At 39.9% G+C, this 27,827-nt stretch overlaps 2 protein-coding genes across 2 annotated transcripts; both read left to right on the top strand.

Moving 5' to 3' along the window:
• The first annotated feature begins 7,017 nt into the window (after positions 1–7,017).
• Positions 7,018–9,320, top strand: LOC108710631 (endonuclease domain-containing 1 protein). Its single transcript, XM_018251743.2, has 2 exons — positions 7,018–7,320; positions 8,730–9,320. Exons 1-2 carry the CDS (start codon positions 7,018–7,020, stop codon positions 9,318–9,320), a joined length of 894 nt encoding a protein of 297 aa, XP_018107232.1.
• Positions 9,321–20,794: 11,474 nt separating this feature from the next.
• LOC108710630 (endonuclease domain-containing 1 protein-like) lies at positions 20,795–27,481 on the top strand. The gene is made up of 2 exons (XM_041587109.1): positions 20,795–21,379; positions 26,696–27,481. Exons 1-2 carry the CDS (start codon positions 21,020–21,022, stop codon positions 27,284–27,286), a joined length of 951 nt encoding a protein of 316 aa, XP_041443043.1. The 5' UTR covers positions 20,795–21,019; the 3' UTR covers positions 27,287–27,481.
• Positions 27,482–27,827: the final 346 nt, after the last annotated feature.

Genomic DNA, 27,827 nt, shown 5'->3' with positions numbered 1-27,827 from the left:
CTGGAACAAGAAGTATTAAACCAGTGGGAAGGATTCTTGACCTAAGAGTAAGTCCATGTATCCCACTGACACTCTTCCCTATTCTCTGTTTTAGACTCATGGAGGATGAGCAATAAATATGATTTTTTTGTCTCCAGAAGAGAAAGGCATTTATATCTTTGGGGATCAGATGCCACTGCCTTTATCATTCCCAAAGTCTCCCTTTGTGCATGAGTTGGAACAGCTACACCAGGCTCGCCAGTACATCTAGTGAATTCCTTTTCCATTGACTATACCCTGAACATTATTTTGTTTAAAATGTTGCTCAGCTGTGAATGCAATTGAGTCAGGATATATGAAATGTGGCTTCATGGCCAATTTTATGGATATGGAATTGTCTGCTGTGCACTTATACATCATACACCATTCACTTACACCTGTTGTTGGGTCATTACTTATTTTGAATAAATAACTGGTTCATACTTTTCATACATTGCATGCTGGGTGTTTTGGGATTAAAATGCCCCAACTATTCCACTTTCTCAGCATTTCACTGATTTTAATCTAAGTGATCTGAACCCACATGTAAAAGTCAGTCAATGGTGCCTTTAGCTGATAGAGTAAGTTCCAGAGTGAGCAATGGAATTTGAACTGAAAGCATATTTTGAAGGGGGATTTGTCTTTACATTTGTGAAAAAATACATTTGGCACTGTTTGTGTTCAACTGTTCAAATTTATTTTCATAAATAATATCGGCTTCCTGGAACCTTCTGCAATGTACCAAAAGTGCAATGAGGTTGTGACCACAAAATACATATAGTCAAATACAAGAGTCCTCTGCACTCAACCCATTATCAATATATTTAAGACAGAGACATTTTGTGCATACTGCTACTGAAAAATGCCTTACCCTTTAAACAACACAGGGATTGTTTGTCCATATATTGCAATATATTTAAGCTGGCCAACTACGTCAAAGTCATCCCATATCTGGCCAGTCCTACGCTTAATTTTCATCTGATTCATTAAGAATTCTATTGCTTCATTATACATTTTACACAGGGACTAAGTTTTACCTGCAACTTACTTGCTGCTTTCAAAGTAAAACTCCCAAACTTGGCTGCCCTTTTATTAGACACCAGTGGGATCACCTGACTATAGCTGGGAAGGGTGGGAGCTACAACATGGAGCTGGTAAATATATTGATAATGGGTTGAGTGCAGAGGACTCTTGTATTTGTCTATATGTATTTTGTGGTCACAGCCTCATTGCACCCCCGCCTAATGGTTTTAAAAAATACAGTAGTGGTGAGCACAACTTTCCCTTGTTTGTTATAGTTATACAGGAGCAGTGACCAGCTCCATGTTGTAGCTAAATCTCCCCGAATCTCTAGGTGTTACCTTCCCCTTACGGGATGTTATCTCCTGCATGTTATCAGTTATACCATTAGCAAATATAACGATTTACAGTATAAACAATTACGAGATTATGTTTAATGTTTAATCACATCATTATTCTACCTCTTCCCATCTGATTTCTAAAGAAAAAGGTGTTTCACAATGACTGTATTAACATTCTCAGACTTTAAAGGAACAGTAAGACCAATTTTTTTTAATGCTTAATTCCACCCAAACAGCTATAATAATAGGAAAGGCTTATTTAAAATAAAATCGCAGACACCGAAAAAGCTTAGGTGCTTTAGGTTTTAAGTTAAAGCCAAGGGGAAGTAAGCCTTACCTATTATTAATGCTATTGTGGGAGGAAATAAGTATTAAAATAATTTGGTGTTACTGATCCTTTAAGGGTCCTTATCTAAATTTGGAAAAATGGAAGGGGACCAACTCTCTCAAAACAACTTTACTCTACAACCACCAAGAGAATGAAATTAAAATATTTAAAAGAGGAAAGAAAATAAACCATCACTTTATGATTGTATTAAAATCACCCTAATAAATTAATACCATATAGAAATCAATCAGGGTTGCTCAATTAATTTGACGTTCACAGCAATAAAAAATTGTGCACAATTTTCAATCTATTAACCTGTGTAATATTTCAATTAATACGCTATTAAATTAAAAAGGAGAAATTTTCATGAGCTTATTTCATGATTCCCAATATTTAATAACCCCAACTGAGTAACTATATACATTGTAAAGATTTAAAGTGACATGTGCTCGCAACATTATCGCAGTGACTTAATTCATGGGTTATATTTATCAAAAAGTGAAGTTAGAGATCACCACAGTCCGCTAGAGTGAAATTCCGCCTCTCTCCCTTCATTTCTATGGCATTTTTAAAGACCTCACCCACCACACTTCACATAAATAGGATTTGTTCTATAGGGAATGTACTACTCTCATTGTTGCACCACTGTGTATGAGTTTGCATGTTGATGCTACTACTGCTAGTTAGTGCTAGTAATCTAACACCTGAATGTACTACTGACCGTACTGCTACTACATGTATATATTATTAACATGCTACAGGCTTGATGAACCATTCAGTGTTTTGTTATTGTTTATTATTTGTTTATGCGAACAACACTAAAATAAAAACATTTAAACAAAATAACTCTATCCTGTATATGACCACCAAATTGCCTAAATTCTTCTGCATTCTGCTCATACTGCCCAGTCTATTCGTCCCGTGATGCAAAACCTGAATCAAGAGATATCCCTAATGAGTTCCTTCTTAGTTTACTCTGCTGTGATCATGACAAAGTGAGAGTGTGTCCAGCTATATAAAATACGGCTCTATCACCATTATTAAATAGTGGCATTGTAACATAGGAGTCAGGGGCCATGAATTTCAGCTACATGCTTAAATCCTGACAGTCCAGGAATAATAGAAACAAATCCTACTGGACTCCAAGATGGCATACAGACCAGTGATTAGATCAACATTGAACTATACATATTAATGCTGGCAATGTGTATCTTCCCATATAGAAAGCATTCATCCCTCTGGTTCCCATTCTTTGTGTACAGGAGCCTGAAACTGTATTACATACTACAGAATAGGCATTGCAAGTGCCTTATAATGCAAAATCATACTCCTACTCTGTTATTCTATTCAAGGATTCTCCTGGTGGCTTAGTCCTCTTACAGGTATAATAAACCTAAATGATCCAGCTGAGCAACCTTTCATTTCACTTACATGTCACCAGTTTGTTCAGGTTTGCATTACGAGATGTTATCTCCTGCATGATATCAATTACACCATTAGCAAACATAAGGAATCATACAATATAAATAAACTCTTCAATAACAATTGACTTGAATATTAAGTTTGTTTATTGTTGCTATTCTGCCTCTTCCTATTTGATTTCTAAAGAAAAAGTTGACTAACAATGTTAATATTAATTTCCTTGGAAATTAAGATCTAGACATCCCCTGCTTGTTGCATCACTACACACACACACATACACACACATATATATACACACAGACACACACGGACATCCCTCATTGCGGTGCCACTGTGAATGAGTTTGCAGGTTAGTACTGCTAGCGCTAGTTAGTTATAAGGATTGGGGGGATTTAGTTAGGGCTTTGTAAGAAATGTAAAGATCCAGATGACTTTGAGTAGCAGCTACTGATATGTTCATGCAAAGCATTCTGGGAATGTCAGTATCCCGAGTTCATTGAGAGGCAGAAAGTCCTGGAGCAGCAGGTATGTATTTGTGATTGGCTGGTTAGTGGAAAGACAATATAGGTATGTATATGTATATTTGCTGTATTTTACATACTACAGTTACCATACCATTCCAGATGTTCACAGCCCTATAGCAGTAATGATCCAGGCCTTCAAAATTGGCCACAGTAGCTCCTCATCTTAGATCTTGTTAAGTTGGCCATAGATAAAAAAAATTATAAAATTTGCCTGTGAAAAATTGGTAAATATGTCTTACCACTGCAAGTTGCTACTATGTACAAATTCTGCTCAATCCTTCTTCAGTAAATACATATATAGCATGCTATTTATCATTTGTCCAATGCTTTTACATTACCTATCTGATCCCCAATGCCTCTATGAGGGAGCTGCCATATTTGTGCAGCAGTGGTCTGTTAGCATTAGGAACTCTGACAGGTTGAGATGAGACAGTCAGGTTCAGGTCAGGAACTTCAAAAACAATTACTTACAAAAGCAGCCCTGTCAGTGAAAAACCATCAACATGACCTATAGACAAATTGTAATGTTCATTAATATTTTATAGAGTAGTTTTTTAGTGTCAGTATTACTTTAAAACGTATCAACACCCAGGGGAGAGCTAAACATGGAAACAGACTTATAATAATGAATTTTTGCATCACTACCGAATTGTGGCATTTGTCTCTTGCAAATAATGACAACACGTATGTTTTCAGTATATGGGTTTTTTTTATTTGTATGCCTATTAAAAGAAGTTAAGGTGTGACAAGTACTATGTAAGAAGTGGTACGAGACAGCATATTAGGACACATTCATAAACACAACTGTGGTGTAAATTTGTGCATATTTTAAAGGAGCAGTTCACCTTTAAGTGTGTTATAGATACCTATAAGTTGCTCATAATAGACATACCTATATGTCTATAATGAACAACTTTTCATTAGGTTTGTACCTATAGGTTCTCTGTAACTTGTACCCAGTGTCGGAATGGGCCAGGAAAAAACCCAGTGGGCCCCTGGCCCAGATCTGCACCCAGACATACAGGCTACTTTTTGCCGAACCTGGCCGAAAACCATAATGCACACGTTCGCCCATGTGCACACGCACGTGGCTGTGCAACAATGCAGCAGGGGGGGCCAGGGGGTCCGGATGGGGGCCCTGGACAGCAGCACCAGTGCCCCACAGTCTGGCCCTGCTTGTACCTCTAAATGATGTGCACCTACATACCCTTCCCTGCTTGCCCCTCATGAATAGAGTGCTCTTGAATGCAAGCATTACTATTTCCATTGCACTACATTGATGTCGGTTGAGATTTGGATTGAAAGATACATTTTAGCACCATCTTCAGAGAAGTGGTATTGGAAACCATTATCATTATTATTATTATTGATTATTTAGCCAAGAAAGAGAGTATATAAAGAAAATAATAAGGAGCAAGGACAGAGCCTTGAGGAAACACAGCAGAGATAGGTAAAGGACAAGATGATTCTCCACTGTAGGTGACACTGAAACAGCTTTTTGAAAAGCCAAGGGAATAAAGAAAATGGAAGAGGGTAATCGAAGCTGTATGAAGATCTCCTTGTTCATAGAAAAAAGCATGTCAGTTGGCTGTAGACTAAGTACTAATGTAGTTAAGAGATAAAGGGAAGCAAAGAGATGGGATGGAGGTTACCAAGATTGGTGGGAACATGGGGTGTTGGGAAAATGGGGGTTTTCATGGGGAGGAAGGGTAGAAGTCCAGGTGATAGAGAAAGAGAATTAAATGGGTTATAGATGTGATTAAACAGCAGATGACATTATGGAAAAGTTTGGGAAGAATGAGACTGAGAGGACAGTTAGTAAGATGTGAGTAGAGATGCAGCGAATCCAGGATTCGGTTCGGTATGCAGCCAGGATTCGGCCTTTTTCAGCAGGATTTGGATTCGGCCGAATCCTTGTGCCTCGCCGAACCGAATCAAAATCATGAGACTTTTTGTCACAAAACAAGGAAGTAAAAAAATGATTTTTTTTCCCTCCCCATCCTGATTTAAATATGTAAATTAGGGTTCAGATTCGGTTCGGTATTCAGCCTAATCTTTCGCAAAGGATTCGGGGTTCGGCCAAATCCAAAATAGTGGATAAGGTGCATCCCTAGATGTAAGTAGGGGTGCAACGAATCCAGGATTCGGGCTTTTTTAGCAGGATTCGGATTCGGCCGAATCCTTCTGCCCGGCTGAACCGAATCCAGATCCTAATTTGCATGTGCAAATTAAGGATGGGAGAGAAATTTCGTGACTTTTTATCACAAAACAAGGAAGTAAAACATTCTTTCCCACTTCCCACCGCTAATTTGCATATGCAAATTATGATTTGGTTCGGTATTTGGCCAAATCTTTCACAAAGGATTCAGGGGTTCGGCCGAATCCAAAATAGTGGATTAGGTGAATCCCTAGATATGAGTAAACTAGAAGTTTGGAGATTTCTTCTTCAATCACAGGAGAGGAAAAGCTAAGAAGAGGTACAAAACCAGGAGGATGTTGCATTTTTGTATTTTTTTTAATTCTCTCTGTATCTCAAGCTCTATATCTTGTTGTAAACATTGAATACTTAGATGAGTTAGATTTCTTAGTTAAACGAATCCTTCTGCCCATTTAGGCATAAAGGCAATGAAAAATGTTCAAATATCCTCTGGTAGTAATCACAAATAAAGGGCCAGATTCAATTCAGTGATAAAAAGTTATCTCATGTTTATTAGGTGAAAACTCATGGATGAGACTCAATTCCAGGAGAAAAAAAACTTTTCTCCAAATTCAGTTCCAGTTTTTTCTCCATTGACTTTAATGGAGTTTTCGCGTAATAAACCATGAGATGAATTTATCTGAATTGAATTAAATCTCACATTGATCCTCGTCCATGAGTTTTCACATGATAATCCTTTTTCTCCATGAATTGAATCTGGCCCAATGTCTGAAATTCTGCTGATGGCGAAAGGATTAAAATAAATGCAACGACTAGTATGTGTTACATAACAAGATGTCCTCCTACTACCTAATATACATTATCTAGTATAGTGCAGAATGTCTACCTCCATCTAGTGTCTGTTGTTTTATACAGTTCTAAGGAAAAGCAAGAATAATTTACAAAGCAACTGGGTTTGGTTTTCTAACACACATTAAACAATATTAATTTATGATAGCTATAAGCCAGATGTTCTATCACTTGTATCTATGTAATGTGTTTTGTATATTATAAGTTAAGGGCGTTTATTTATTACCACTCTTTATTTGTCCTATTCTAGGTAATATAAAACAGTATAAATATATACAGTATAAAGCCCTTCTTTGTCCTGTACCTACTACACAGGCTATTAGTGTCACTGTGTGTTTTGGTTCCCCTTTAGTGAACATGAAGATGATGCTGAGTCTGGGTTGGCTCTTCATTGCCATAGTCCATACAGCTGAACCCCTCATCTCTGATAACTTCAGTAACTGTCGGGACTATTTCTATAAAGAACAACTACCTCAAGGCTTTGATGGGAACAGAGGAATTAACTCTCTGGCTTATATCTGTCAGCAATATGGGAACACAATTTACTTTGCTTCCCTGTATGACAGAGACTGGCGCATTCCCCTCTATTCTGCCTACATCTTGGACAGGAGAAATGAATGTTTAGGCGAAAGGAAACACAATTTTGATATAGAACCTCAGGTAAGAAGTGTCATAAATAATGATTCCGTGTTCTTTTTAGTTAATATACAGTATGTGTATATAATATCCCATAGACAGGAATGCCAGAGATACTGTACATGGTGCATCAATGTGCAGGGTCTGTGATGGGAACTGTTGCAATTCTGAACCTTTAGCTCTAAAATTATTGGTATTTCTTTTTGAGGAGGAGGAGTTTTTATCTTAGCCCAGTGGGGATATTAAACCCAAAATCTCCTAAGAAAATGACCACATTGAGTTTATAGTTAATTCATATATATGTTAAATAATGACAAACCATGCTGCCCCTAAAGGGAAAATATACCTCCCTTTGTGACAAAAGTAAATTCAACTGGATATATATATAAATATCAATGTATAAATAAATATACAATTACCAACATCCCTAAAACACACAAAGCAGCCCCACCCTTATCTTGTTCCATCGTAAAGTGATAGATTCTGTGATCTGAAGTCCCTCTGCCTCTGCTTTGTGGAGAATCTGTGCACCTGCCACTATGGAAAGCTAAACATTTAACAGCACAGACTATGTGTAATTAATGTATATGGGAAAGTTGTTTAGAATGTCACTGAGTGGGGAAAGCAGAGTGTAAAAGAGAGAAGGTGCAGAAGGATCTGGGTGTGAGGGAACAGAGGCAATACGCTGATGGACTGGGGTATAGGAAAAAGCAAAGATGATCATGGAATGGTAATATAGTTGTCAATGAGAAGATGCTGATGGATTGGGGTGTGGGACAGAGGAAATATGCTTTTGGATATGAGGAATGGGGGATAGAGGGGGCAGATCTAGGGATAGGGACATGCTGAAGGATTGGAGTGTGAGGGAGAATGGGAAGATGCTGATAAAATGAGGGTATGAGGGATAGAAGGGAGATATTTAAGGTAAAGACTGGGGGCATACTGAAGGATTGGGGTGTTATGACATAGGACAGAGTAGAAAAAATAATGAATTGGTTGGGGGATAGGGGAATTGGTAAAGGAACTGGGTGCTGGAGATAAAAGAAAATAATTACAAGATTAGTATTGGGGAGAAGATTATGGGTTGGTGATGATAATGGACTGGGGTGGGTGGAGAGGGCAAGAAGAGAGATAAAGATGATGGATTGGGGTGAGAAATTCACCTATTAATGTAAGGTGTTCATAAAGCCATTTTGTTTGGATTCTCTAGTAGAAATATAAAGGACAGGACATGTATTTATTGTGTTTTGCCTTTATTTCCCCAAAAATCTTTACATTTATAACTGACTCTGTGTAAGGTTTAGCTACTTAGTAACTGATATGTTGGGAGTCGGACTCTGAACTTAATCTCTTTATACAGTACATATTTTATTGGCAATGTTTGTGGATTTGCCATATAAAAAGTCTATAAAAATCTCTGTTTTTACCTTTAGCTGATTGAGTTGAACCACAACATGCAAAGTGAGTCTGAAATAACTTCAGAAATCCCTAAAAGTCAAGCTGTTAATGCCGATTATGAAAAGACTGGCTATCACAGAGGGCATTTGAATCCCGTGTGCCATCATGAAACCCAAGAAGGGCAAGATGCAACATTCACACTGACCAATGTGGTGCCAATGAATTCCAAGTTAAACATTGGCAAGTGGAGAGTTTATGAGGCAAACATTTTAAAGAAAGCTGAAGAATGCACCACTATGTATGTGGTTACTGGCATCGTACCAGGCAATAACTGGCTTTACATTAACCGTGTGAATATTCCCAGCTATGTGTGGAATGCTTATTGCTGTGTAGGTAAAGATAGCATGCCAATCAAATCAGGGGCAGGGATTGTAGAAAATTATGATAACAAACCTGTTAATGAGATGAAAATTAATGAGCTTCAAGAAGAGTTAAAAAAACTTTTGATGAACAAAGGAATTTCGATATTTCAGAATAATTGCGAGTTGCAGCACAAAAGAAGGCGGGTTTCACGCAATGCCAGTAGCATGTCAGGTCACCTGCAACCCTCCCCGCAGGCCCCCTAAGCAGAGGAAGAAGACATACCCCCGCCCCAGCTCCTCTATAGATACACCACTGCATTTACAATCAATGAGACAAGATGCAAGTGCAAAATAAAAAGTTTCAGTGGCACATGGGTATCCCCCAAAACGTCCCTAGATGGTGTGTTGCAACTATGGGACTCTAGAGTAAGTACACAGCTCCCATGGTCTGGGCCCTTTAGCTCTCCAGCACTTGCCCCTGTCCCATTGATAACTGAGCCTTAAAGGGGAGGTTCACCTTTGAGTTAACTTTTAGTAGTGACTTTTCCATTGGTCTTGATTTTTTCTTTTTAAAAGTTTTTCAATTATTTGCCTTCTGACTCCTTACAGCTTTTAAATGGGGTTCACTTTAACACGTTTACAATTATTGCTACTTTGTATTAGTATTACTATTCAGGGCCTCCCCTATTCATTTTCCAGTCTCTTATTCATATCATTGCATGGTTGCTAGGGTTTTCTGGACCCTAGCAACTAGTTTGCTGAAATTGGAGAGTTGCTGGATAAAAAGCTAAATCAGTCAAAAACCACAAATAATAACAAATGGAAACCAATTGCAAATTGTCTCAGAATATCACTCTTGACATCATACTAAACATTAAATTAAAGGTTAACAACTCCTTTAATGCCTTCCTACTGTCTATAGCTACAGATTTCTACTTTGCTCATTTACAACCACCAGTTTCCAATAGGTTCCAAGCGAAAATTAAAATCTGATTGGTTGCCACTGGTGCAGTGTAGCACCCACACTCCAGTCTTTTAACATGTTGAACTAAAACATTGTAAAGTTTTGCCTTAACAAAAAACAAGGCACCTTTTTTTATGGAGTAGGCTTAATAAATATAACATTTTCATCTGGTCTAGTTACCAATAACAACTAATAACATGCTTGGTTTCAATGCTGCCAGCTGATTGGTTGCTATGGGTTGCTAGACCAAGTGCAACGTTTGTTACATTAGTGCAGTGTGTTGATTGTGGTGGCCCAGAGAAAATTTTTGCTTACAATTCCCTGACCTGATGAAAGCTTCTTTCTATTCTGGTATATATTCTCTTTATTATATCAATTTTTACTAATGACTATTCTCACCCATATGCAACTGTCAAATAAAATCTGCTCTGTGCAACTGCAAATGCCCAGTCTCATTTATTTCCTACTTAATGAGTGCGTGAATTTAAATATTTAAGTGGAATTCACAGTGAAAATTAGGACATACATATGGAAATTAAAGCACAGTTTGTTGAGGTTAATAAATACAATTACGCATTACAAGGATTAATGAAATTGTGAGGGCTGACTAGAAAATTAAAGGTGCATATTTATAAAGTGATGATGAAGCCTTAAAATACAATTATGTATGGAGAGATGCAGGTGGGTTTTCCTCTTGGAATCTGAATTGCAGAATCTAAGGGGCAGCTTGTAACATGGGGGAGGGGCTGCAAACATGGGAGAGGAGATGCAGCTCATGGAACAACCAATGACAGGGGAGAGTGGGGATAGGAAAAGACAGAGACATATCTGTCACAATTCAGAGGGGAAGAAGGGGATGGAAGGACAGTGGAGCTGGTCCACTGCTTGCCCAAAACAACAAATTTGCCATTTTGGGTGAATGCTGGGGAGGAAATGTATGGAACAGGATGACTCTCAGAGCACCCTGAGGGGAGGAGTACTAGGACAGAAAGGCTGGTTCTTGTTTTACGGGGACTGTCTGTTGCTTGCCTGGTACTAAGGTTAATCATGTGGTGGAACAAGTATGTGCTGCAAAGGAATATTTGGCTCAGGTAGGGTTAATATTCCCTCTCAGCCAGGTAACTAAGTGGCAGCTGAGAGAGGATCTACCTGACAATATAAAAGGGCTGTGTGAGCACAACTCAGGGCTCTCCAAACACCTCCTAGAGTGGAGAGCTGTGAGGGGGCTGTGAGGGGGCTGTGAGGGGGCTGTGAGAGACAGAGCTGGGCAGAAGGAGCTTTTCTGCCAGCAAGAGAGTTCCAGAGGTTGGAGCCTAAATCCCTTGTGGGGAAAGAAAGAGGAAAGGACTGGCAGAGGCTAGTGAGTCTGAGTCCCAGGAGGGTAAGCCAGCAGGACTGAGTCTGAAGCCCAAATACTTCAAGAGTGCAAGAGGGTGAGAGTTTCCCTTGATGGTGAGCGACCAGAGGGGGAAAAACCCTGAATGTATTTGCTGAACTGTACCCTGCATGTTCTAGTGAAGTTGTTAAACTGTAACCTGAACATTTTTTTCTGTTGCCTTTACGTTGGGAATGCCCAGTGCTTAATAAAGCTGTGTTTTTGTCTGAAGCCTTGGTGTCCCTGTCTCTAAGCTCCTATTCTACCTACCTACCAAACGCTAATTCCCCCATAAAAGTGCATGTGTAGGCCAGTGGCATGTCACAATAGTAATCCTCATTTCCCCTCGAAACTGACTTTTTTCCAGAGAAAACAACCCCAACCGTGACAGTCTACCCTCATAATTTCAGTTTAGTTGCACTTAGTCTCTGCACTCTCTCCAGCTCATTTATATCCCTCTTAAGGACTGGAGTCCAAAACTGCACTGCATACTCCAGATGAGGCCTTACCAGGGACCTATAAAGAGGCAGAATTATGTTTTCATCCCTTGAGAAAATGCCCTTTTCTATGCAAGACAGAACTTTATTTGCTTTAGTAGCCACAGAATGACACTGCCTGGAATTAGACAACTTGTTTTATACAAAGACCCCTAGATCCTTCTCATTTAAGGAAACTCCCAACACACTGCCATTTAGTGTATAACTTGCATTTATATTATTTTTGCCAAAGTGCATAACCTGCATTTATCAACATTGAGCCTCATTTTCCAGTTTGCTGCCCAGTTTTCCAACTTAGACAAATCCCTCTGCAAAGTGGCAGCATCCTGCATGGAACCTATAATTCTGCACAAAAATAGAAACCGTACTTTCAATGCCAACCTCCAGGTCATTAATAAACAAGTTAAAAAGCAAAGGAACAAGGCCAGAGCCCTGCGGTACTCCGCTACCAAAACTGGTCCAATTAGAAAATGATCCATTTACCACCACTCTTTGTAGTCTATCCTTCAGCCAGTTCTCTATCCAGGTACAAATAATATGTTCCAGGCCAACATTCTTTAATTTAACCAGTAACCTTCTGTGTGGCACTGTATCAAATGCTATAGCAATGTCTAAGTAGATCACATCCACTGCCATTCCAGAATCGAGGTTCCTGCTCACCTTCAGATAAAAAAAAATTAAATTAGACTGGCAAGACAAACTCTTAGTATTACTATTGTAAGTATCTTAGCCCTTAATACCCTTTTGAAATGCTTTCCTACCACTGACGTAGAACGGGATTCCTTTTTGAATATCGGCACCACATTGGCAATTCACCAGTCCCTCTGCACCATGCCAGACCTCAATGAATCCTAAAAAATTAAGTAAAGAGGTTTGGCAATCACAGAACTAAGCTCCTTTAGTACCCTGGGTTGAATACCATGCAGTCCCGGATCTTTGGTATCAGGGGCGTAACTACAGAGGAAGCAGACCCTGTGGCTGCCGGGGGGCCCAGGAGGTATAGGGGGCGCCATGAGGCCTTAATTAATGAGCAATTTCAATATATATGGGTAAAACAGGACAACCTCTGGAGATTTTTGGGAGCCCTAAAATGTAATTGCTGTGGGGCCCAGTAACATCCAGTTATGCCACTGTTTGGTATCTTTACATGTTCTAGTCTCTCTTGAATTTCTTCGTGCATAAACCATGTATCATTAGTTGTATTACTAGAATTGTCCTCGATAAGTGCATTTTGTTTTCTTATGCATTTCGAGGTTGCATTTGCTACATAAAAGGGCGAAGGAATGGTGTTGCTTCACTTGTGCTGTGTGACTAAATAATAAAATTGGACTTCAGAAGGTTCTTGCAAGCAACAAACAAATAGAGAATTTTACTTACCTACTTGACGTAAATTCCTTTTCTTCTAGTCCCGACATGTCAGTACACATGGGCATTGCCCCTCCCAGACCTGGAGGTAGGACCTATAACATAGCCAATCAAAATGAATCATGACCTATAAGACCACATGACTTCCTCCTCACCACAGTTATACTTTTGCCATAGCAGTACAGTAACCAAAATAAATAATTGGGATGGGAAACCCTGTACTGACATGTCGGGACTAGAAGAAAAGGAATTTACGTCAAGTAGGTAAGTAAAATTCTCTATTTCTTCTACGTCCCTCCATGTCAGTACACATGGGATCTACCAAGCCATGCACCGAAAACAAGGGGTGGGAATAACCAACATAATGCAAAAACCAAACTGATGCTAAGGAGGCCCTGAGAAAAGGCCAGCATCACATCCATCCAACAGGGGAGCTGATAAATGTACATCTCCTGAAAAGGGTAGATAAAAGGCACAAGAACAACATGTCCTAGGACATGGCAAACGATTAACAAGAGCTACAAAATCAACCACAAAATTACAGAGACCGGTACTTGAGGATCAAGCATTGCAGATTAAGAATAAACATATTCTGTTTAAAAAGGTTCCCTCAGTGACTAGAGGGATACCTGCAATATGGTTATCTGACAAAACCCCACCTGGGGAAGAACAAAAATCCTGCAATTGTTAAAACAAGAATGATGGCAATAGCCATCTCAGAACTAAAACACCCTAGAAACCACCAGGAAATCAATCAGATCAGAAACTAAACACAACTTGAATGCATCTATCACCAGTGCTGGAGAAATACACGATCCTCAGCAATAGCAAGTGGCCCTAAAAAGACTTGGCCCACATTAGCCTGGTCCTGCATCTTAATGGAAGCAGCTCAAACCAGTGCTGACCGGAGTCACCTCTACACCAGAGATCAGTCCAAGATCCACTAACTCCATGCTAATAATACCTAATGAAGACAACTAAATGAACACCAACTCTGGGTTATCATAAATCAGCATATCATTGTAACCATTGTAGAGCCATGCTGGTACAGCCCAGTAGCTCCACCAACCACCAAATCTAAACTGGGCATACAACAGCACAAGGATAAGCTGCTGAACCAACCAATGTGACTTAAAGCCATCTACCAGTAAGCTATGCTGTTGCCCCAGCCAACTGCTACACAAGCAAGCAATGGGACCCAAGCCAATTACAGTTCTAGAAAACACCCACAAAAGCCGAGGCCACTACAGCTCAAGCTGCACAATGCTACAGTTTATGCAAAAACTGAACCAAACCTGTGACCATACATAGAAGCTACCAGAACCAGCCAACAGTTGGGATCACAATCCAAAATCAGGCATGCCAGAAGCTTATATAGCCTACAAAAACTGGTACCAACCAGCAATGATGCACAATCCACTGGCAGAGAGCCAGCCACCATACATGCAACCAGTGGTGGACCAGCCAGCTATTATGTATTCCAACATAGATGTGCAAGGCCATTGTCACACTAGCAGGCCAAGATGCCCGTCAGCTGAAGTGTTTGCAAAAAAACAGAGTGGAATTCGAATACACAAGCAATAGTAAATAAGCCATCTATTGTGAATGCCACCCTTAGGGACAAGGTAACCAACTGCACTGGCACCTGACACAAAAGTCAATTTCCATACATGCAACAACGGAGCACGTCAGTTGTTGAACTTGCAAAACCCTGGTCCACAAGCCAGCCTTATTGATAATAAGCAGTGGCATACAAGACCAAAAACAATGCATGTAAGGCAGAAGAAAGGTTAGCTGTAAGCCAACATATGACCAACATCAGCTGCTGAATACCAATCAGCAACAAAATTAGCTATGGGCTGTGAAACTCAGAGCAAACACCAGCTGATGGTACAACCCATGTTAGATCCAACCAAATGGTCAATCATGCCTACTGCTGGTGTAACCAGAACCATACCTGCAAGGATTGCAGACAAGACAAAACCAATGGCTGTTGTCCTGCCAAGGATTGCCGCAAGGCAAACAGTCATGCCCACCAAGGGCCACAGCAAGAATAGTAACCATGCCTATCAGCCGCCACAGCCTGGCTGGTGACCTATGCACCATAGGTCACAGCCAAGACTGGCAGCCACAAGCCCACAAGGACTATAATAAAAACTAGCGGCCACCTTAGCCAGGGGCCACAGAAAAGGCCAACAGCCTAAGATCCCTGGTAAAAGGCAAGCAAGCACCTAAGTTAAGGGCCATGAAAACAGGCCCGCAGCCATAATAACCCAGGTAAAAGGACAACCAAACAAATGTGCCAAGGGTAAAAGACCACATGAGCCAAAGGCTCATGCAACAGGCCAGCAGAACAAGGGCCCTTGTAAAAGGCCAGCAGACCCAGGAGCCGAGGACCATGGTAAAAAGCCATGGACCAAAACAAGGGCTCTAACCCAAGCCAAGGGCCATAATGAAAGCCAGAGGCCACACAAACCCAGCTCCCTGGCGAGATGCCCGAGGCCACACAAAGGGCCATAGACTACAAGCTGGCTTCAAGCATGTTAAGGTGCCAATAGACATAACAGTAAGTGCCCTTTAATCTACCAACAATTAAAGAAGGGAAACCTACAGTCACAAAAACTCAGTAGATGTAGTATAACTACAACTGAGCTCCCAACAAAAACCACCAGATGGGAATAGAATATCTAAGAGAAGGACTACATCACACAAAAAGACACCATATAACTCGGAACACTGCTTGTAAAGTGTGGAAACATCATAGGAATAAATGGGGCACAATGCTGCTACAGCAGAACAAACCCCTAGCCGGTCCTGGAAATACCAGGTGTAATAAGAGCTCACTTACCTACTGTGTCTGCACAGAGAACTCAGGCTCACAAACCTAAGACCTCAGATGACAACTATACAAGAAGTCAGAGGAATACAGGCACCTTACCAGATAATATGCGCTAGACAGTAGGAATAATCCAGTCAGATCCTTGGTGTCAGGCTGCTTCTAAGGAGCAGACTCAGGGGCGTAACTAAAGAGGAAGCAGACCCTGCGGCTGCAGGTGGGCCCAAAAGGTATAGGGACCCATGAGGCCCAAATAAAGAGCAATTTCAATACGTATTGGTAAAAAAGCACAACCTCTGGATATGTTAGGGGCCCTAAAATGAATTTGCTGTGGGGCCCAATGACATCAGGTTACAGCACTGAGCAGACTCAATGTAAGGAAGGAAGGGGCTACCATACTGCTTCAGCAGTGCAAGCCTCCAGCCAACCCTGCAAGCACCCAGTGTAATAAAAGGCAAATATAACCTCTGTGTCTGCACAGAGGACAATAGAAACAACAGTAGCAAACTGAGGAGTAAATGCACATTACCTGATAGCAATGAAAAGTCTGCAGGTTGGAAACTTCAGCTAGAACTCGGATAGGTTTAGCAGAGGGACATAATTAGCTTATTAACATGCAGACTTAGTACCTTGTGTAACTAACTCCAGCTCACAACATACGACTTCATATAATATAAGAAGGAACACAGGCAGCTTACCAGATAGCTCAGACTTGTCAGCAGGAATATCCAGTCCAGTGGAACACTGCTTGTTAAGAGCAGACTCCTAAGAAAGGAAGGAGGTGCCATACTGCTTGAGCACATGAGCCAATATAACTAGTGATGGGCGAATTTGCGCCGTTTCGCTTCGCTGAAAAATTCGCGAATTTCATGCGAAATTCGCGAAACGGCGAAAAATTCACGAAACGGCGCCGGCGTCTCGTTTGACGCCGGCGCCCGTTTTTTCGACGCCGGCGCCCGTTTTTTTGACGCCGGCGAATTTTTACCGCGAATTTTCGCGGGCGTTTTGCGAATTTATTTGCTCGGCGCGAATCGCGCAAATTCGCCGCGAATTTGCGCCTGGCGAATAAATTCGCCCATCACTAAATATAACCACTGTGTCAGCCAAGAGGATGCAGGTTCACCCATACAAAACTTAAAATATTAAACAGCAATAGCAAAGGGGCCAAAGGAACACCTGCACCTTACCAGATAGTGACTAGTTAGCTTGATGGAAACTCCAGCCAAAGCCCTGATAGCTTTCAGCTGAGGGACATATTAAGCATATTAACATGCAGACTTCCCAGTGAAATTAATATTTCAAATATACAATGGATACTGAGAAATCAAAATCTCTGGATTCAGGTACCACACTGCTTAGGCAGAGGGATTCACCAGCCAGTACTTAAAAGTGTAGCAAGAGCCAATACTGTATTTTGCACAGAGGACGCCAGCTCACAACATAAGACTTCAGATAATACAAGAAGTCAGGGGAACACAGGCACCTTACCAGATAGCTCAGGCTTGTCAGCAGGAATATCCAGGTGGAACACTGCCTGTTAAGAGCAGACTCATAAGAAGGAAGGAGGTGCCATATTGCTTGATCAGTGCAAACTCTAGCCCTTCCTGGAGGTGCCTTAGTAACATGAGTCAATATAACTTCTGTGTCTGCACAGAGGATGCAGGTTCACTCCTACAAGGCTTAAAATATTAAACAGCAATAGCAACGGGGCGAAGGCACACCTGCACCTTATCAGAGTGGCTAATTAGCTGGATGGAAACTCCAGCCAAAGCCCCAATAGCTCTCAGCTGAGGGACATAATTAGCCAATTAGCATGCAGACTTCCCAGTGCACTACACACAGTAGATAATGAAGAATCATACTCACCAGCTTCAGGCAGTTATAACTAGCCCATATGCATACCCACGGCCCTTTTGCAGAAGTTCTGTAGAGTTCTGTAAAGTCTCACATAACTCAAAAGAAAAGGGGAGTCCAAAAAGCTCACAGGTAACAATGTGGAAGCCCACACCTGTGTCTGTTCCCAAAAAGCACTAGATTGAATCTTGTGCCTCGCTGGGCATATAGCAGGGGGGCTATTTTAGCACAGGGCTAGGACCATGGATATGCCCACACCTGCACTTCTTCCCAATAAGCGATAATTTACAGATTATGCGTCTTGAGGCATCAGGTAAAATCTTCTCCATTACCTGGGAATCATCCCTCTGTGTCTACACAGAGGTAAAAAATAAATAAATAAATAAAAAGAAAATACAAAAGAAAAACAAAAACTGTGTTTGATTTCTCTCAAAATTCAACAAAAAATAAAAAGTGAGGAGGGAGCTCCTACTTCCCTGTCCAGTAGGACAAAAAATAACTGTGGTGAGGAGGAGGTCATGTGGTCTTATAGGTCATGATTCATTTTGATTGGCTATGTTATAGGTCCTACCTCCAGGTCTGGGAGGGGCAATGCCCCATGTGTACTGACATGGAGGGACGTAGAAGAAAAAGTGTTTATTGAACATTCACAGGGTTTGCTCACTGCAGTTTCTCAGAGGCAAGTGGTACAGACATCACATTCAGAGCGTAACACAGGCTGACACTCCCCTTGGCAGGAATCTCACTTCACCTCTGTGACACACCCCATAGTGGCCTGGATCACCTCAGGGAAATCCTCTCCACTGGAATCCCTACACTAAAGATGCATTATAGACTTACCCACATGCTGTACACAGCTCTTTCATAAGACACCTAGCAGTATGCAGAGAGAATAGTCAACCCTCAAGGTGCAAATAAGTCAACTTAAAGGAGAACTAAACCCTAAAAATGAATGGCTGAAAATGCCATCAGTGTCGGACTGGCCCACAGGGATACCAGGAAAACTCCCGGTGGGCCCAGGTGTAAGTGGGCCCTTCTGCTTCAAAACATTTGGCCTATTTCATGGCCATTCCCTATTTCTATGAGAACAAAGAGACTAAATAGATTGAATAATATATTATACCATGTAAAGAAAAGAGACTGGCAGAATAGAGGTTGCATGAGGAAAGGAATTATAATAGTGGGCCCCTGATCTAAGGTCTTTTGGTGGGCCCCTGGTCTAAGATTTTTGGGTGGGCCCCTGGTTTCCCAGTCCGACACTGAATGCCATATTTTATATAGTGAACTTATTGCACTGATCCAGGACTTCAGACTTGTCACAGGGGGGTCACCATCTTGGAAAGTGTCTGTGACACTCACATGCTCAGTGGGCTCTGATTGGCTGTTGAGAAGCTAAGCTTAGGGCTCGTCACTAATTATCCAGCAGAAAATGAGGTTGGTCTGTAATATAAGATGATGCTACAGGTTTGCTGATTATTAAATTCTGATGCTAATTGCACTGGTTTCTGTGCTGCCATGTAGTAATTGTGTGTATTAATTACTAATCAGCCTTATATTGTGACATTTCTATTCTATGTGTACTGTATATTGTGAGTGGGTCCCTACAGCGGTGATTCTGGGGCTGCTGCCACCTGAGGCAGCAGCCCAGATGCTGCCCCCTCCTCCCCCACTCTGCGCTTAAAAATTAGCATCGGAGCGGGTGTAAGGGGGGCAGCATCACTAGTGCATTGAGTGCAATAGCGCTCTCTCTGCACTAGTGGAGCTGAACTTCCAGATTGCCGAACTTCCAGGTTAAAAGTTTGGCTCTTAAAGTTGCAAGAGGTGACTTTTTGACAATTTTTATATGCACGCCTATTTTGTCCAAATGCATTAAAGTCAATTGGCGTCAAAGTAGTTTTGTCATGCGTCAATTTTTATGCGCGCAACTATTCAGACTCGTGCCCAAATTGTTTTTGACACAGCGGATTTTTCACTGGCAAATTTTCGCCGCAGTTTCACAAATTTATTTGCCGGTGGCAAAACACGCAAATTTGCACCTGGCTAATTTATTCACCCATCACTATTGACAAACAATAATTACAAAGTTAAAGGGATCTTTTGGTGAAGTAATTAGTCTGCTATACTGTATGTGAACAGGGGGGTGCAGTGACAAGCCCTGCTGAGTGGCAGCCCAGAATAGAGAGAGGCAGAATGAGCCCCTACATTGTTGTGTCCTAGGCAAGTGCCTCTTCTGCTTTCCCCTTATTCAAGCCCTCCTCTAGCTACATATACACATGATCAGTACTCATTACTAATACATAGCTTTATAACAGCACAATTATATTAGAATAAATTATACAAGAATAAAGAAAATTATTTTTCTAGTTCTTCTTAACAGGCTGCAATAATAATACCTGGAGAAAATATGTCTTATAAAATCATAATGTATTTATTGCAGGGAAGTCAGGCACTACATGTTTTGGCCCATCAGCCTTCATCAGGTGTATGTAGTGTAATGACTGTACAATGAATAATCAATACACATATATTGTAATCATTATCCTAATAGACAGATCTGCCATGAGAAGAATAGAGAAGTTGCTGCTGCTTCTAAGAAGATGGATATTGTGAAAGTAGGCAACAACCACTAACTTTGTTGGGTAACACTGTACATGTAATGTATCATATGCTTGTGGGTCTTTAGCAATAAATTGCTGGAAAAATATTATCATTCGTGTCCTTATAAGGTTTTAGCTGCCTGGAACCAATCGTAGTTTCTGTAATATCAACATAATAAGGAGTAGAACATGTAAGTTTAATGACATCAGTAGAATGTGGGTGTAATTCTGTGCTCTGTATAAAATGTCCTTCTCTCAACTTGACTCTGCTTCCAAGTGATTGGGATTTGGAACTGGTTCTGATCCAAACGGTTCTGCCTGTACAATTGTAATCGCGGAGACGGTGAAGCAATTGGGTTCCTCTTTTTTTTGTTTTTGAAGTTCATTTGCCACTAATATCACATTATGGCTTTCTTTCTAATGTATCACAAAGGTTATTAGTGTATCTGCGTGTTTTGGTTCCCCTTTAGTGAGTATGAAGATGATGCTGAGTCTGGGTTGGCTGTTCATTGCCATAGTCCATAAGGCTGAACCTCTTATCTCTGATAACTTCACTGACTGTCGGGAGTATTTCTATAAAGCACAACTCCCTGAAGGCTTTGATGGCATTGCTCTCCCTCACCATTTTAATCCCTCAGATTTACCAGATGGGATAAAGGAAAGTGAACTGACCTCTCCATCTTATATCTGTCATCAATATGGGAACAAGTTTCACTTTGCTTCCCTGTATGACAGAGGGAGGCGCATTCCCCTCTATTCTGCCTACATCTTGGACAAGAGATCTTCATCTCAATTAACAAATAAGAGGAAAAGGCATTTTAATATAGAACCACAGGTAAGAACTATAAATGTGTAATTATAAAATATATATATATATATATATATATAACAAACAAGGGAAAGTTGTGCTCACCACTATTTTTTAAAACCATTAGGCGGGGGTGCAATGAGGGTGTGACCACAAAATACATATAGTCAACTACAAGAGTCCTCTGCACTCAACCCATTATCAATATATTTAAGACAGAGACATTTTGTGCATACTGCTACTGAAAAATGCCTTACCCTTTAAACAAAACAGGGATTGTTTGTCCATATATTGCAATATATTTAAGCTGACCAACTACGTCAAAGTCATCCCATATCTGGCCAGTCCTACGCTTAATTTTCATCTGATTCATTAAGAATTCAATTGCTTAATTATACATTTTACAAAGGGACTAAGTTTTACCTGCAACTTACTAGCTGCTTTCAAAGTAAAACTCCCAAACTTGGCTGCATTTTTCAGTAGCTGTATGCACAAAATGTCTCTGTCTTAAATATATTGATAATGGGTTGAGTGCAGAGGACCTCTTGTAGTTGACTATATATATATATATATATATATATATATATATATATATATATATATATATATATATATTAGTGATGGGCGAATTTACTCGCCAGGCGCGAATTCGCGGCGAATAAATTCTCAAAGCGCCCGCAAAAATTCGCCCAAAAAAATTCGCCGGTGTCAAAAACGGACGCCGGCGTCAAAAAAACGAATGGGTTTTCGCGGCCGTTTCGCGAAATTCGCCCATCATTAATATATATATATATATATATATATATATATATATATATAGTCAACTACAAGAGTCCTCTGCACTCAACCCATTATCAATATATTTAAGACAGCGACATTTTGTGCATACTGCTACTAAAAAATGCCTTACCCTTTAAACAACACAGGGATTGTTTGTCCATATATTGCAATATATTTAAGCTGGCCAACTACGTCAAAGTCATCCCATATCTGGCCAGTCCTACGCTTAATTTTCATCTGATTCATTAAGAATTCTATTGCTTAATTATACATTTTACACAGGGACTAAGTTTTACCTGCAACTTACTTGCTGCTTTCAAAGTAAAATTCACAAACTTGGCTGCCCTTTTATTAGACACCAGTGGGATCACCTGACTATAGTTGGAGGGGGTGGGAGCTACAACATGGAGCTGGTCACTGCTCCTGTAGAACTATAACAAACAAGGGAAAGTTGTGCTCACCACTATTTTTTAAAATATATATATAAATATACAGGACTGTATTTAGGTCCGATGATGCACGGAAGTAACATCAATTCAAAAGATACATGTATAGGCACTCGAGGGCCACCCCCAAAACCTGCCACCCTAGGCCAAGCCCCTCAGGTGCCTTAATATAAATATGCCCTGAATATATATATATAATACCAAGGAAAACCGTCACTCTCGAATAGAAAGCTCATATGCCTGGGTGCAGTATCCATAATTTTATCCACAAGAAATCCAAGAAGATCCGCACTCACAGGTCTTACTACTTAAATGAAAATGTTTTTATTGCAGAGCTTACAGCCTAACGTTTCGGCCTTATCCGAGGCCTTTCTCAAAGTGCATTAATCACAAACATGGATGCATTAAATACAGATACACTGGCAGGAAATTGCCATGACGATGCTTGCTGGTAATTAACATAATCAGGTAATTATATATTACAAAAGAACCCCCCATGCATATATTTAAATCACTTGTATGTCATCATGGCCCGTTCTGTGATTCTTTTACCCCCAACCTCCCCAATAAAAAACAGGTTTAAAAACAACTCACATAGTTGATACATATGTATCATTTTTTAGTTACTAGGGCTACTAATGTTGTCAAATCTAAGGATGTAACTATAAATGCGTGGAAATCATTCTCTCTTAGCTCTCTCAATTTAAAAGCCCCATGTAAAGTGATTGCCTTTTCTTACATGAGTTAAATATATGTATAATCAGTATGGCCTCAGACCCAGTAGTTAATCCTCCCCACCCCTTAGAGACATCTCAGTATTCAATCCACACGCTGCTTTTATATCAGAGGATTTAAACTAGAACCTCCTCCCTTGGGACATCGCAAACCTCACACACCGTTATGTCCCTCCACTATATTGCTATTCCAGTCAAGATATTCCCATGTGTGTAAAAATATTTACATACATTATCGTGTGCTTGCACCATAAATACATGGATTACCCACTTTGAGAAAGGCCTCGGATGAGGCCGAAACGTTAGGCTGTAAGTTCTGCAATAAAAACATTTTTATTTAAGTAATAAGGCCTGTGAGTGCGGATCTTCTTGTATTTCTTATATAAATATATATAAATATATATATATATATATATATATATATATATATATATATACATATATACATATATACATATATATATAAGCAAACAGAAGACCAGCAACACCAAGATAGCTTGTGAAATGCTCTAACTTGTATTGTGAAATTACATGCAAGGCTTGCATGTAATTTCACAAAACAAGTTTGAGCATTTCACAAGCTATCTTGGTGTTGCTGGTCTTCTTTTTGCTTGTATACTACATTGCCGTGCTCCCGAGGCATGTTCCTAAAGCGGAGTGCTGCCCCAACAAAACTATATATATATACACACACACAGTCTAGGTGTGTATCCGCACTCTGACTTGACCAAATGGGTGCTATATCAAAATGTGATAAATAGCGATGAAGAAGATAAGCACTCCAATATTTCTGATTAATAATTATTTATTCCATTGTGCATACCAACATTTCGGTCCACATGTGGACCTTGATAAACAGGTTTGGGATTCACTATACAGAAAGCTCCAAATTAAGGAAAGGACATCTTCCATAGACTTTATTTTAAGCAAATTATTAAACATTTTTCAATATTTTCCCTTTTGTCTGTAATAATAAAACATTATCTTGTACTTGATGCTAACTTACCTATTGGGTTTATTTGATGTTTGAATTATTTTATAGTAGATTTAGGTATGGAAATCCAAATTACAGAAGTCATAAGCAATGGAGATCTGCATTATGATTGGTTCTTTATACGAAGAACTGTGGTCCTAAACATTCTGCACAATATATTTGTTATATTTGGGTGGTTCAACTTTGAGTTCAATTTTAGTATGTTGTAAGGACTAATAGTCTGAGAAAATTTGTATTTATTTTCATTTTATATTATTTGTGGGTTTTGTGGGTTATTTAGCTTTTTATTCAGCAGCTCTCCAGTTTGCAATTTCAGCAATCTGGTTGCTAGGGTTCCTAGCAACCATGCATTGATTTGAATAAGAGACTGGATTATGAATAGGTGAGAGCTTGTATAGAAAGATGAGTAATACAAAGTAGCAATAAGAATAAATATTAGCCTTACAGAGCATTTGTTATTTTAGATGGGGCCCTCCTCTATTTGAAAGCTGGAAAGAGTCAGAAGAAAAAGGCAAATAGTTAAAAAAACTATAAGAAGTAAATAATGAAGCCCAATTGAAAAGCTGCTTAGAATTGGTCATGCTAAAACACACTAAGGGGCAGATTTATCAAGGGTCGAATTTATATTTTATGGGAGTTTATAAAAACTCCCATAAACGTAATTTACGAGTTAAAAATGACCAATTTTTTAAAAAAACATCTAATTTTTTCAGTTCGGGTGAATCGGATCGAACCACAAATTCGAATTCGATTTGAGTTTTTTCTCCAAAACACACTCAATTTTCAAGATGCCACCAAACAACAAATTGATTCCAGGACGTCCCCCAAAGCCTAAAACAGCAATTTGGCAGGTTTAAAGTGGCGAATAGTTGAATCTGAATTCTAAAAGGGCCAGTACATGATTAATTTTTAAATTCAAATTCGAATTTTTTTAAAAACTAGAATAGAATTAAAAAAATATTCCCTAGTCGAATAACACTAAGGGGCAGATTTACTAAGGGTCGAATATCAAGGGTTAATTAACCCTCGATATTCGACTAGGAACTAAAATCGTTCGACTTCGAATATCGAAGTCGAACGATTTAGCGCTAATACTTTAATCGAACGATCGAAGGATTTTAATCCAACGATCGAACGAATATCCTTCGATCAAAAAAACATAGGCAAGCCTATGGGGACCTTCCCCATAGGCTAACATTGAGTTCGGTAGCTTTTAGCTGCCAAACTAGGGGGTCGAAGTTTTTCTTAAAGAGACAGTACTTCGATTATCGAATGGTCGAATAGTCGATCGATTTTTAGTTCGAATCGTTCGATTCGTAGTCGTAGTCGAAGGTCGAACTAGCCCATTCGATGGTCGAAGTAGCCAAAAAAACACTTTGAAATTCGAAGTTTTTTTAATTCGAATCCTTCACTCGAGCTTTGTAAATGTGCTCGAAAACTCGAATTTTTAAATTTGATATTCGAAATTCTAAATTTCACTTCGACCCTTGATAAATCTGTCCCTAAAAGTTGACTAAGGGGCCGATACACTAAATTCGAGTGAAGGATTCGAAGTAAAAAAAACTTCGAATTTCGAAGTATTTTTTGGGCTACTTCGACCATCAAATGGGCTACTTCGACCTTCGACTACGACTTCGAATCGAAGGATTCGAAGTAAAAATAGTTTGACTATTCGAGCATTCGATAGTTGAAGTACTGTCTCTTTAAAAAAAACTTCGACCCCCTAGTTCGGCAGCTAAAAGCTACCGAAGTCAATGTTAGCCTATGGGGAAGGTCCCCATAGGCTTTCCTAAGTTTTTTTGATCGAAGGATATTCCTTCGATCGTTGGATTAAAATCCTTTGAATCGTTGGATTAGAAGGATTTAATCATTCGATGGAAGGAATAATCCTTTGATCGTACGATCGCAGTATTCACGCTAAATCCTTCGACTTCGATATTCGAAGTCGAAGGATTTCAATTCCTAGTCGAATATCGAGGGTTAATTAACCCTCAGTATTCGACCCTTAGTGAATCAGCCCCTTAAAGTTGAACCACCCCTTTAATAAATACCAGACATTCCAGTTTTTGAAAATATACAGTAATTTGAATTTGTGAGTTTTTGTGGAAGAATAGGCATATGAATAGGAGAGAGCCTGAACAGAAACATGAGAGTACCAATAATAGTACATTTGTAGCCTTACAGAGAACTTGTTAGTTGTCAGTGACCCCCATTTGGAAGCTGGGAAGACTCAGGAGAAGATAAAAATAAATAATGAAGACCAACTGAAAAGTTGCTTAGAATTGGCCAACTGATTTAATGCTATATATACTCTTTAAATGCTGACAAATACAATTTAGGGATGTACAGAATAAAGCCCATTTTATACCCTGTCTGTTTCTCCTTTCAGCTGGTTTATATTCAGTTGGGCGGCACAATGCAACTTCAAGATGTAACCAAAAGAAAAATAGAAATATACAAAATAAATCAAGGGATTAAAGAAGCAAGCGAAAAAAACGATCCGGATTATCTCATTAGAACAAGTCAAGCTGTTGATGCTGATTATAGAAAAAGTGGCTATGACAGAGGCCATGTGAATCCCAGGTTGCACCATGTGACCGCCGACGGGCAAAATGCGACATTCACCTTCACCAACGTGGCTCCAATGACAAAGAAACTGAACACAAACATCTGGAACCAATACGAGAATAAAATGATTGGCTATGCTGACGGCTGTGCCACTATGTATGTGGTTACTGGTATTGTGCCGGGCAATAACTGGATCAAGGGTGACCGTGTGAATATTCCCAGCTACGTGTGGAATGCTTATTGCTGTGTAGATAATAATGGCAAACCAATCAAATCAGGGGCGGGGCTTAAGGAAAATGACATTTCAGACAGACCTGTTAATGAGATGCCAATTAATGATCTTCAAGGGGAACTCAAACATCTTTTAAGGTTCTCAGGAAATATTGCAATGTTTTTTAATAATTGTGCTTAATGGAATCTGAAAACATTTTTAGAAACAGAAGACAAACAAGGGTGTTGAGAAAATGTTTCAGGACAGAGGCAAGAATCATGATTCACACGGGTCACCCATTATACCCACTTAATGAGTCTTTTACTCTGCTACCGTATATAAACCAGAAAAACCCTTTTACAGCATTGCCATTAATAAAAAGTAACACCAATCTCATCCATGAATTGCTCATGATGGCCCCAGGGAGGCTTGTGTGAAAGCTTTTTAACCATTTGTCCCAATTGAGGGTCTAGTGGGGATACTGATTAATGTGTGATGTCATCATTTATCTCCTGTTTCAAAGGGCCTTAAAATCCATATTGCTTTGTTCATCTGTAAGAAACACAGGTACAGTAATGCAGTGTCAGACTGGGGGTTCAGGGTCCACCAGGCCCACCATCCTAAGGGCCCACCATCCTCACCCCCTTTGCAAACTCTTGCCCCCCAATGCCCCATTGCATACCTCCTCTCTCTCCTCTTGGGTCATGCAGATTTCAGCCAGCGGGGGTAGGGTGGATGGCAC

This window comes from Xenopus laevis, chromosome 3L (genome assembly GCF_017654675.1).
Source record: "Xenopus laevis strain J_2021 chromosome 3L, Xenopus_laevis_v10.1, whole genome shotgun sequence".
Classification (NCBI taxonomy): Eukaryota; Metazoa; Chordata; class Amphibia; order Anura; family Pipidae; genus Xenopus; species Xenopus laevis.
This window is presented reverse-complemented; position numbering and strand designations above follow the sequence as displayed.

Excerpts from the sequence above, each read along its gene's own strand:
- LOC108710631 (XM_018251743.2), top strand. The coding sequence starts at position 7,018 with ATGAAGATGATGCTGAGTCTGGGTTGGCTCTTCATTGCCATAGTCCAT. Across the intron at positions 7,321-8,729 it reads ATTTTGATATAGAACCTCAG|CTGATTGAGTTGAACCACAA; the intron begins GTAAGAAGTGTC and ends TTTTACCTTTAG.
- LOC108710630 (XM_041587109.1), top strand. The coding sequence starts at position 21,020 with ATGAAGATGATGCTGAGTCTGGGTTGGCTGTTCATTGCCATAGTCCAT. Across the intron at positions 21,380-26,695 it reads ATTTTAATATAGAACCACAG|CTGGTTTATATTCAGTTGGG; the intron begins GTAAGAACTATA and ends TTCTCCTTTCAG.